This window comes from Boleophthalmus pectinirostris, unplaced genomic scaffold, assembly GCF_026225935.1.
Source record: "Boleophthalmus pectinirostris isolate CB_2022bp ecotype Guang Dong unplaced genomic scaffold, ASM2622593v1 HiC_scaffold_12, whole genome shotgun sequence".
Lineage (NCBI taxonomy): Eukaryota > Metazoa > Chordata > Actinopteri > Gobiiformes > Gobiidae > Boleophthalmus > Boleophthalmus pectinirostris.
In genome coordinates this window covers 1,620,147-1,632,842 of record NW_026571018.1, presented here as the reverse complement: position 1 = coordinate 1,632,842, position 12,696 = coordinate 1,620,147, and the positions used below count along the sequence as shown (strand labels likewise).

The following is a 12,696-nucleotide window of genomic DNA, read 5'->3' as shown; positions in this document are numbered from 1 at the left end:
AACCGTATCTAATCAATTTGAAATATATCATATTGAATCATTTCGAATCAAAAGATCATTGTATTGACATATGTATCGTATTGAGGCCCATGTATCGAGGTTTGTATCGTATCAGCAAATTCTGAATGATACCCAGCCCTCGAGGGGGAACAGAGTGTTTTCAGTTTGAGAGAAGAACTCAGCCTAAATCTGCAGGAATTGGTGGTTTTCAGATTCTAGAATGTCCCAGTTTTATACAAGAAATGTCCCAGGTGTCCCTATTTTTGACCAATTTGATGCCTGTCAACTAGGGGTGACTCGATGCCTTGAGTCTGATGATACGATACATATCATGATTAGGGGTGTGCAAAAATATGGAAATTCCGATATATCGTATCATTTAAGTGATGATACAGTATCGATATCGTGGGCTGCTGTTTCGATGTATCACCAAGAGTATTTTTTGGTGTATTTTACTCAGTTATACAGTGCTACGGTTTTGTTGTTTGTTTAGTGAAAGGAAACTCTATGAGACACATTTGACATTTTCACAGTTTTGAGGATTAAAATGTTTGTGTTTCATATGAACTTTGCACAAGAAGTGAATTAACAAAGACTTTTAGTATTAAAGCCATGAGTTAGCCTTTATTTATTTATTTATTTTTAACCATATCGAATTGATTTGAAATATATCATATTGAATCAAAAGTGCACGGTATCAAGATATGTATCTTATCATGGCCTATAGATCATATCTTCAACTTCTTAATGATACCAGCTCTAATCATGATAAGCACATCACGATTCAATATATCACAGAATCCCGATACTAAAACAATAGGTGATATATTACGATTTATCAATAATTACTTTTAATAATACCGTCAACTACACCTTCAAGAAAACACAACTGTATGAAATGTAATTTAGTACATTTTTTTAATCATGAGAACAGTGAATGCAACTAATGAATTATTGTGAAAAACATTATTTTAAAAATTTATTTAGATCCATTTTGAATCGATTCAAGAATTGTGCAATGATGTATCAAGATGTATCACTGAATCAATTTTTTCTTACACCTCTACTGCCAACAGTAAAGAGGCATAAATTGTAATTAAAAATGACCAAAACACAAAGAAAATGTGAATATACTGACTCACTTGTTCGTCATGTGTGGTCTCTGCATAACACGTTTCCTTTATTACAAACTCGTTTATTATTATTATTATTTTATTATTACCAACCACCAAAAAAATGGGGATGTCCCAGTTTTTTATTTTGAAATTCTGGTCACCCTAGTCTACCAGGGTGACTAGATTTTCAAAATTCTAAACTGGGACACACCTGGGTTGGGAAGGATGGTATAAATAAAATTGTGGAAAGAGCACATAACTTTTTCCATTCTCGACTCAGTTTGGGCAATAATCTGAAGGACTTCTATTGGTGCATTTATTTTTATTTAATTTAATTTTTTGTTTAGTCTACAACATTTTTGGTGACAAGTTCAGAATTACAAGAGGGACTGCTATGGTCTGCTTCTGGATAGGCTAGGGTGACCAGATGTCCCTATTTACCCAGGACAGTCCCAGTTTGAGCCCTGTGTCCCCTGTCCCAGCAGATTTATACAAAACCATTGACTTTTTTTTTACACAAGAAATGTCCCACGTGTCTCTATTTTTGACCAATCTGATCCTTGCCAATAGTAAAGAGAGGCATATTTGTCATTTGTTTAGGTAAAATACAAAAAAGCATCTTAAAAAAAATGACCAAAACACAAAGAAAATGTGACTATACTGACTCATATTAGAGCCGTGTACAGAACAATTTCCCTTAATTACTCACTTGTTTCACAATTTTATGATTACCAACCACCACAAACCACGAATATCCCAGTTTTGTATTTTGGTCACTGTAGGTAAGGCACAAGAGTACAGTCACACACCGGTGTAGTCTCAAAATAAGATTTAACTAAATAAATCAAACAAACAGCATTGGCCAATTCTACACAACATAAATCCATTTGTAGACTAGCTCTAATAATCTGGTTCTTGTGTTGGCACAGGCCTGGGGCTGAGGAGCAGGAGCCTAATGATTAGAATTTCATTCAGATAGGGTCTTTTTTTAATCAGGAGGTGTACAGCCAATCCTCTGTTACAGAAAGCATGTGGACAATTTGATGTTTAGATTAAGTGGTAAACTGAAGTGATTGGCCTCATTGCTGTCATATGGCTCAGACCTTTTTCAGAGGGAAACATATTCAAACTGGCGACAAAAGGGCATCAGTTTGCTCTAAAAGGTCACATTTATTCTCTTAGAGGTTGCAGCCTGATACCTCGTACCTGTGATAAGGACTGAAACCTTTATTTTAGCTCTGTATCACCATAACACTTGATGGAGTTATAGTGGTGAAATGACTTACATTTGCTGTTAACACTACTGCTTATAAAATTTACAGACACATGGGTTTGAAGCCCACAGTTTGGAAAGAATTTGGACATTCTGGGTGTATAACTAAATTCCAGTCTATTGATTGGCCTAGCACCAATGACATTTTTCAGACAAAAATCTTAAAAAAGTAACAGTAATAAGAAACCCAAGTGAAATCACACACCAGTGTTCATGTTAATCATGTTCAGATTTAATAAGATTTGCAGTCATGTCATAATCCAGAGATTGGAGTAACCACAGACAGACAGCGTGTACAGAGGTGTGAGTGCAGGAGGCAGAGCTGTGGAGCTAAACCCTGGGACAACACCAGCAAATGTCCACTGTCCATGTCTACCGACAACACTGACCATACTGACCCATACTGTAACCTGTTATGGAGTGCAAGCTAAACCACAGAGCTGGAAGACTCACATTCAAAATGTTGTGATACTGAAGGTCCTGTGTCATCTCTGCTCCGGTAAAAGCGAACAGTGAAAAGGCTTCATACAGAACATGTTTGTGTTTCTTTAGAATGGGATTAGTCTCAATTTGACTATTTGTCCTTTATCCACCTCTGGACTGGACCCATTAGCCAATCAAAACCAAACAATCAATCGACTGGGATTTCAATGCTGATAGGACGTATAGGTCAATATGATTCATGGTAGTACAGAGTATTTACTCAGCTTTCAGTGTCTTTTGTCTATTAGTTGAACATGTATTACAACAGTAAAGACCGACATTTTCGCATATGGTTTGTAAGGAGGTGTGGTTGTTCTTGTATCTGCTTTTCTTTTTACAAAGGCTAGAGATATGTGATCCAATATAAAAGGCAAGCATGTTTCAAGTTGTTACAAGCCTATTGTCAATGTGCAATTAGAAAAGCAGAAAGCTGGAAAGAACCGCTGTAAACATTGCTAGCTGTAGTAGTAATAGTAGTAGTAGTGTAGTAGTAAGTAATCCTTCCAGTGACATGACCAACAATTCAACCACTAAACTTGAATATGGCCTTGGTCTGACCCTGGTCAGTCAGGGTACAGTACATCAGTCATTTTCTTGTCTCTCATTGTCTTAGTTTGGTTGAGACTGTACATCGCCAACACGTGTGTCAGACTCAGGCACACGAGGAAAAGACAGACAGGTCTATCTGCAAAGCCAAAACCTCAATGTGTTACAACCATGTTATGAAATCTAATTATTTCAGTTTGAAATAGATGAGTGAGAAATAAATATGTGTATGCGTTATTGGCTGGTTATTACATTATTGACCAAACAAGACAATAATAATCTACTCAAGTGCAGACTGTAACATAACAAAAGTAACAGTAACATTAGCATGAGCTGAGGACATTTAGCTTCTCATAAAAAGGCTCTGACAACTTCCAATTCTGACTGAAAATGCAATCTGTAATTGTGCCTGCTGAAAGCCTGAGAGAAAGTGAATCTCAGTTCCTCTCAAATCTAACCTACAGTCAGTATATACAATATACATTCAAAACAGTGTTTATGTACCAGTTCAGATGAAGTGTTAATGACTGCATTGTAAACACATCTCACAATGTCAGCCTGTCCATATGTAAATGATCTAAGGTATTCAGTACTTGAGCAGTCCAGATTCTGTACTTTCCATGAACAGTTTCTATGGATCCCAACAACAACCCACAGCTGCATCAGTGGGACTGTGTTCAGGTGTGCTCATGCCCTGCTCTTATGAGGAACATCAGAGCGTGGTGTGCTCCTCAGAGCCTGCAGAAGGTCAGAGGAGCAGGAGCAGGCTACTTGACCTGTTGGACACGAGATCCTGGCACAGACACTGGGTCCACCTCCCTTAGACTGTACTGGTTCAGATGTGACTCCAGTGTGGGAGAGGTTTAGTTGTGGTGTGACTCTCACACTCAAGGTTTTGAAGCATTTGAAGCTGCATGTGTCACACCACGTGTTCACACCATAACTATTCATGTATGAAGAGAAAAGGCTTCTCCAGTTAAATAGACTCTTAACAGAAACAGTGGTGAGCGCCGGAGTGCTCGGCGAGTGTTCTGAGCTCCTCTGGAGTGGGTGTGGCCTGTGCACCAGAGCTGCACATGTACAGTACAGTCTGAGCAGGAGAGAAGGCACAGAGGAAACTGGAGCTTTCAGGTCAAATCACCTACAAACTTAAAATCAGCTGGCTCATTTTTACATATGTAAAAAGAAAAATCTAAACATATTCAACAGAATAATTAATAATAAAAAATAAATTAATTTAAAAAGAAAAAAAACCCAAAAAAAACAGGAAAGCCCAGGCCACAGTCAATCAAAGAAAGGCCACAGCATGGAAAGTCGTGTGTGCTGCTCCTGTCAAGGCCGTGCTCCTGTCAAGGCCGTGCTCCTGTCAGGCCGTGCTCCTGTCAGGGCCGTGCTCCTGTCAGGGCCGTGCTCCTGTCAGGGCCGTGCTCCTGTCAGGGCCGTGCTCCTGTCAGGGCCGTGCTCCTGTCAGGGCCGTGCTCCTGTCAGGGCCGTGCTCCTGTCAGGGCCGTGCTCCTGTCAGGGCCGTGCTACAAAGTCTAAGGGCCAGGCAGAATGCCCACTTGTATTTGTACCATTATTAATTAAGACTTAAGTTAAGCTTGTTACTTCCATGTCCTTCTTTATTAAATCATATACTGGACTTGAATGGAGTGTGGACATTAACAGTGCTGTTGTGTGTGACTGGTGTGTGTCCGTATAGTGCAGTAGTCATGTATAGCGCTAAAAGTTGAGTTACAATTTTGGGTTAAAATGATGCATGATGAGAAAAAGATGTATTTGTCCAACAGCGGAGAAACGTTTCTAATGTTAATATTGATGGGATTATTTGACAAGTTCCATTTCCCATATGTTTCATAATACTGCTTCTTATTTCATGTTATACTTTCTGCCAGTGGAGTAAAAACATAGCTAAAATAAACAATTTAAAGAATCTAGGTCTTATTAGTGAATCATACAAACTTGTCCTTTGCCCTTTGCTCACACCAGTCCTGTCCCTTCATGTTTTCGCACTGTTACTTCAAATGAAGAGGAGGAAATGCTTTTGGCTCTCTGGGTTGATGTACATGCAGAGGTTCACGCAGCAGGAAGTCCAAAAGAACTTCCAGAAACCGCCTGTTACATCAGAGACAACCCAGCACACATGTGTTTAAGGGCTGCCTCTTCTGGTGACTGAACCTCATCTCCATTTCCTCTGCTCCCATATCAGAGGTGCTCCTGTAAAACACACAGGGTTAAGGTTAGGTTCAAACATAATAATAATAATAATAATAATAATAATAATAATAATAATAATAATAATAATAGCACTAATATCATTTAGAGCTCTAGAACTTCATTGATAATTTGTTCCAAAGGGCCTGTACCAGATTTTCCCATTTATTATTATATCAGTGATTCTTAAGAGTCGGGCACAGGAGAAAGGCTTTTAAAATTACTTTTTTTCAAAAGCATTCGACATTTACGAGAGTTGTATCTCTTTGTAGAGTGAGGTCTGATCTGAACAGAAATGCAAAAGAACAGGTTCTGAATAAAAAAATATATATAAAAAAATATAAAAAATGCCATATTTCCGATACAACTCAGTTGTTGTCAACTCCATCAGACACACAAAAACACATCAAATTTGATTTACTCCAATCTAACAAAAATATATACTTAAATTCATGTTGTACCATTGTGTCCAATTAAAGTATATCTGAAAACAAAAATTTTAATTTTATACTTTATACTTTTATACTTAATTTCTCAATTTCCAAAAATATTTTTTCTGTTTTAATTTTATACATTTCTGTAAACAATCGACACAAATCAGGCTGTGCATTTTTTATGTCCTTTACTACTTACACCACAGAAAGTGAATTGTCAAATTCAAGTTTCTAAAAATGGACAAAAAAAAAAAAACCTCCATATGCATGGATCTGACAGGGTTGACCAAAAACTAAGGGAGTTCACAAAATGTGTGAACACTACTGAAAACTGAACAATGATTTAATCAGATGTAAACAGATGCTACAGGTTTAACACTGACAAATATTTCATTCCCACTACATTACAATCATGGCAAAACTCGGGTCTTGTGAAAAGTTCTTATAAACTCATTGTGTTGAAGAATTCAGATGCTCAGGATTCATAAGGTAAGTGAGGTAAAACTTTGGACCACTGCAAAATGTTTCAAATGAACCAGTTCTGTGTTTCAGCTACAGCACCTTTGAACAGAAGCAGTGTATATGTGACAAAAAACATCTCATCTCTAATGGACGACAGTCTGGAAAATTGTTTTTTATCACATATTTGAATCGGTATCTGCTTAAATTGTATTCAGTGTGGAAAGTACAATAGAAGTGGACTGGTTTTGTCAGTGCACTAATACAACATGTTGACTTTGAAACAGCAGGATTATAAGGACCTGTTTCTCATGGACTGTACTCACATTGTTTGTGTTTGGCTCACAGTGGATTCCGTTTGCTGAATGAGCTTCATGCACCTGTAGAAAGACAACTGTCAGAGACATCCACGAACACGTACCACCTACAAAGTACACAACATTCTCCACAGCATCACTGTGTTTTATACATGCTTTCACTTGCTCACTTGTTAAATATTGCAGGTAAAATAAAGCTGATTGTGGGATTTAACCTGAGGTGGGTAGAGGAGCCAAGAACGATTCTCAAGTAAGAGTAATGTTAAGTAGAAATACAAAGTATTAATCAAAGACATTACTCTAGTGAGAGTATTTTGGAAAACTGCTACTCAAGAAAGAGTAACTTAAAGAGTAACTGTCGAGACATAACATCTGATTTATAAATGAATGTCATTTAGAATACAAAACATTAAATAATGCTCAAAATCTGGTATTTTCAAAGGATGACACAGAAAGAGACAAACTAAATCATATCTGAAACACAAGAAACACAAATGTTCAAATCATTTCATATTGTCATGTGAAGCTTTTGTCACTTGTAGAGTTATTCACAGTGGGAAGAAGAACCACAACTCAAGTAAGATTACTGTTAGTTCAATAAAAATATGACTGAAGTAGGAGTAAGTATGCTACAAGAAACAGACTCTGAAAAGTAAAATTTATTTAAAAAGTAAGTCAGGTAAAAGTAAGTGAATAAATGTAACTGAGTACTGCTCACTTCTAGATCTAACACAACTGTTCCTGGGTCATTTGTTTCTACGGCTGAATGATTTGAGAAAAAAATATCTCATTGCAATTTTTCGACAAGCATTTCTATTTTAAGAACCGGATGTTCAATTCTCAGTTTAAACACATCCAGAAGAACGGACTGAAATATGAACTGTGTTTGTTTTTTCAGGAAATTACGGTACTACAAATATTTGTGATTTGTGTCCATTTAAATAGCAACTTCAGTAGTTTTTGCATTTATATTGCAGCCATCCATCCATTTTCTTTCACTTATCCGAGGTTGGGTCATGAGGACAGCAGTCTAAGCAGGGACTCCCAGACTTCCTTCACCCCAGACACGTCCTCCAGCTCCTCCGGGGGACCCAAGGCATTCCCAGGCCAGTCCAGAGACATAGTCCCTCCAGCGTGTCCTGGGTCTTCCCCAGCCAGAGAATATATTGCAGCCAGAAAAGGTACTTGTTGTACTTTTCAGAGTACTTCTCTAGTAGCATACCAATAGCATACTTTTTGACGAAACAGTACTCTTACTTGAGTAAAAGTTGGTCTTCCTCTTCCCACTGTGTGTGAGTCTAAAGTGACAAAAGCTTTATGTGACAATGTGAAATGATTTGAACGTTTGAGTTTCTTGCAGCTCCTTCAAATATGATTGAGCTTGTCTCATTTTTGTGTCTGTCCTTTGAAAATAACAGATGTTGTGTATTATTTAATGTTTTGTCCTTCAGATTACATTAATTTAAAATTATAGATCAGATGTTATGCTTAAAGTTAGTTTTACTTGAGTAGTAGTTTTCCCAGTAGTCTTTTACTTTTATTTCACCAATTTGTCTAGGACCACTTATTTGGACTTCTACTTAATATTATTTTGAAGTAACATTTCTCTACCACCTCTGCTTACAGCTCCACTTGTGGCCAATGGAGGGGCCACTTCCAGAGAGTGCAGTGCTTGTGCTGTTTGCTCTGTAGATGTGAGTTCTTACTTGAGTCTTGTCTGGTTTCCTGCACATGGCTTGCACGAGCAGGTCCACATTATGGTTGTGTTCCAGGGCGTTCCTCAGGGCGTCCTCTGTACAGAGCAGCCTCTGTCTGAGACGGCTCACCTCCGAGTCCAGGGCTGAAGGCTCCAACATAGAATAGCGCCGGTGATCCGGTGAGGAGCGCTGCTGACCCTAACACAGCAACAGCAACGGTCACATTTAAAGAGAGGCTATTATGCAAAAGTGACTGTTTCGGAGCTTTCTACCATGTTTCATGTTTACAAACATGCCCAAGGAGGTTTTAGATCCATGCAAATCAACCTATTTTATAACTTCTTTTTTTTTGGCATGGTGGTAGTTCTCTACTAGCCAGGCGGGCGCCACCTACTGCCTCCACTCAATTTAATTTCTCTCCAGCAACTAGGTCAGGAATCAGAATACAATGTATGGTTTGCAAGAACCCCGAAAGTGCAAGTCCGGGCACCAGCCAATCAGCGAAGAGACATATAGGATTTAAAGCCAGAACAAAGAGAATGTTTGGTGAATTTTATCAAGGGGAAAGACGTTATTGTCCTTCTTCCTACGGGATTTTGGAAAAGCTTAATATACCAGTTAACCCTGTTAGCGGCACATTACATACATCAAGACCAAATACCAGCGATTGGTTAAATTAAAAAAGTACTCATCTACTGTCGAGCGAACAAAGTCTAACGCTGCGAGGTCAGACGCTTTCTACGAAGTAAAAAAGGCTGATGAATCAGACTAGTTCTCTACTAGAAATCAGTGTGATTCCAGAGTTGTGCCAACACAACAAAAATGTGGTTAGGCCCTAAACACACTGCACATTACAGCGTTCACATGCACACTCTGGTGAAACCACAGCAGTGCAAGGACGGTCACATGGCAGCTCCAGCAGGATGTGTGCACACGGCCCTGACTCTGTGTTTGTCTGTTTGGGAAAGACAATCAAACTTGAAGGGGAGTGTTTAGCCACTTGTAACAGGTTAACAGTGAAACTTCACTGTGTGCAGGCTGACCACAGAGAACACGAGGATTTCCAAAGTACATTTGAACAACACAAATTGAGTATTTTTGAACTTGAGCTCCTTCAAACCACACAGAACTGCCCTGGGAACATGTTGTGCTGATTAAATGCACACAGACAACAACAGATGAATGCTTTCTGTGTGCTTTGAGTGGGGGTGCTCTACACTCTCGTGCGTAGAACGAAATCAAAGTTTAATCTGACTTTTTATATTAATACCTCATTTCCTGTTCCTCTCAAAGACGATTCTGATACTAAGGAAAAGGTTCCACATCAATTTCAATACCACCATAACGAAAAGAAAAAAAACCTTAGACAACAGAATATAATTTTCAGCACAAGATTATAGTGCTTTCTTTAAGTTTCTTTAAGATTATTCACTGTTCAAGAAAGGTCCAATTTTGTCATGTTTATGGGATTTTTTCAGTATCAATACTTTTAAATTGAGTATTTATTAGCGATACTGGTTTTATTATCAATGAGTATCTTATTTTCAGTACACTGAAAAAACGGTCCGAGAGGGGTTGCTCAAATTGCAAAAACAAATTTGACAACAATAACATCACTTTTTTACGTTTCTCTGTCCAGCATGTTTAAATCTTACAAACAACGCTTGATTGTGGCTGATGTGAGACCTGCATGTTTTAATCAGGTTGAGGAAACATGACTTTATAATAATTTCTGGTGAGGCTCCTCCCTCTGGAATTCTCCTCCCCAAAACTTTTGGAGGGTAAATTCAAATGTAACAGGACACAGGACAAATCCAGGAGCAGAGGACACACAGTGTGGAGCAGGAGGATCATGAGAGCTGATCTGGAGGTGAGACTTTTAAAGATTTTATTATGTGCTTCTCCGGCCTAGAATGTCATCATTGTTAAAACATGTTTGTGTTGTTTTATTTGAAATTAGAGTTAAAGTAAGGACTCCTTGAAACAAATTGTCTTTGACTGTCCATCTACAAGAGTGTGACAGTTGTACTAAGATTTACATGTGTTGCTTCCAGAGTCGTCTACAAACACAGAGTGACATCCAGAGCTCTGCTGGAGCTGTGGGGAAGTTCATGAATGTTACAGCTGATGTTTCAGAAAAAAGGAAGAAGTTTGAGAACCAACAAAACACAGAGCACAGATGAACAAAGTAAGTAAACCAACTAAAATTATTTTAAAATAATTTTTCAAAATGAACTTCCTATTGAAACAGTTATCGTGTTTCTACAGGGTGATGTGGCACTAGGAGACTTTATACCAGATGCCCTCCCTGTTACTGTGTTTAGAGGAAGAAGAACAGCACATGGTAAGTTTTGTTTCTGCAGATACAGTTCTAATGTTCTTGTGATTCTGTTCTGGTTCATTATTGTAGTAATAAGTGCTTTAAATGTATTTAAACATGTAGAACAGAGTAGATCATCAGAATGTGATCATCATGTGTTATTCCTGTGTCCACAGGCAGAGACCAGAGCTTCTTCACTGGAATAAATCTTCACACTGTCCAGCTCCAAACTGTGTGTCTCTGTACTTGTGCTCTCTGTGTGTTTGATTCTGTTTACGACAATACAGAACTGTAGAAAACTAAAGATTGTTTTTGTATTCTTTTACAGAATTAGATCAATTAAATTACATTATACATACTTATACATTTCATGATAAGGTACCATAAGATAAATCTGCATATTCAGCATGATTTGTTCAAATTTCATCAACATGAAAAGGTGACATTCATGTTCTGAAAAAAATATGTGAAAAATACGCTTTCCATAACTTTTTTACGCAAATCCAGCAACCTTTTTTTTTCAATGTAGTTTTGACAGCCCTAGATCAGCAGGACATCAGCAGATCTTTAGTCCACTAAATATTCTTTTAGTGGACCACAGCCCTGTTCTGAATGCCTGTGCTCTGCAGCCCCCTGTGCTCTGGCCCCCAGCTCTCCGGGCCCCAGCTCTCTGTACTCTGGAGCAGCCCAGGCTCTCACCAGCAGCAGCAGCTTCTCTCTCAAACTCTTGATGTCGTCTTGTAGCTTCTGCTCTTTGACCCTCCACTCAGCTTTGCACACATCACGCTCCTCCCGGGGCGGCCGGTGGGTCTCCAGCAAAAGCACCCGTAGCTCGTTCAGACTTCTACAAAAACAAAGAAGGACACAGAAACACAGTTAAAGGGCCCATTTTACACACACTTCTCATCTGTTGGTTTCTCGTCACAAACTGATCTGGGGCTGTGCTTTGTTTCATTCACATGTTTAACACACAAACCTTGTATATCTAGACTGAATTCTTCTATCAAACAGAAAACACCCTTGTGATGTCATGTGGTAAAACAAGAAGAGTGTTTTATATTCCATACACTTTTGCTACAATCTTTTGGATCATTTCAGCCCTGGAATTTCCAATCTCTATTGAACTAAAGGTAAAAGGAGCTGTTCACTTAAAAAAACTACATCTTCCAATCCAATCACGAAGGTGGGTCCTGAGGAGGTGCCCCAGCAGCATTGAAGGATGGGTCAAATGCAGAGGACAATTCTCCCTACAGGGAAAGCAAAGTATCTTCCTTTTTTTCTTTGTTCATGCTTTATCAAGGTGATTCAGAGTGTTTCCAGAAAATCTCACACTGAACTGTTTTCTATCACTGCTCTTGTGTTTTTAGGGACTACAGCTGAAGAAAAACTTCTCTGCTTCATTCAGGTCTATTTACAGAAATGTGCGTTCATGTACACTGTCCCTGTGACATTAACCAAAAACATACATGCAGTGTTGTCCATAAAAAGGCATCGATTACCAAAATGATTTTATCCCTGATGGATTCATGAAGAAGCATGCACCTATCAAGCCTTTTCAGTTCCGATATCGATTTTGAAGCTTTAAGTATCTGCTGATACCTAATATAAACTGAAACTGAAACAAAATGGATTTTTGATTGAACCAGATCTCCTGTCCATTTCCCATGCTGCACTGCAAATACACACAGCTTGTTCTAAGTCTGGTTATACTGGATAACTCCTGCATGCTGCACTCGGATCCAGCCTAAAGATCCAATTCTTCACTGTGAATCAGAAAACCTGACTCCTGTTAGATGAGAGCCAAATGTTCACACGCTCCAGCTTCGATCTGCTCAAAA

The 12,696-nt window shown here is 38.6% G+C and overlaps 1 protein-coding gene across 1 annotated transcript in view; it reads right to left on the bottom strand.

The window, feature by feature from the left end:
* Positions 1 to 2,598: 2,598 nt before the first annotated feature.
* Positions 2,599 to 12,696, bottom strand: part of clip2 (CAP-GLY domain containing linker protein 2) — a 40,536-nt gene continuing 30,438 nt past the window's right edge. The window contains 4 exon segments of the mRNA XM_055149040.1: positions 2,599 to 5,634; positions 6,851 to 6,904; positions 8,548 to 8,736; positions 11,558 to 11,702. Of these exon segments, the coding sequence (XP_055005015.1) occupies positions 5,623 to 5,634; positions 6,851 to 6,904; positions 8,548 to 8,736; positions 11,558 to 11,702 (400 nt within the window). The 3' untranslated portion in view covers positions 2,599 to 5,622.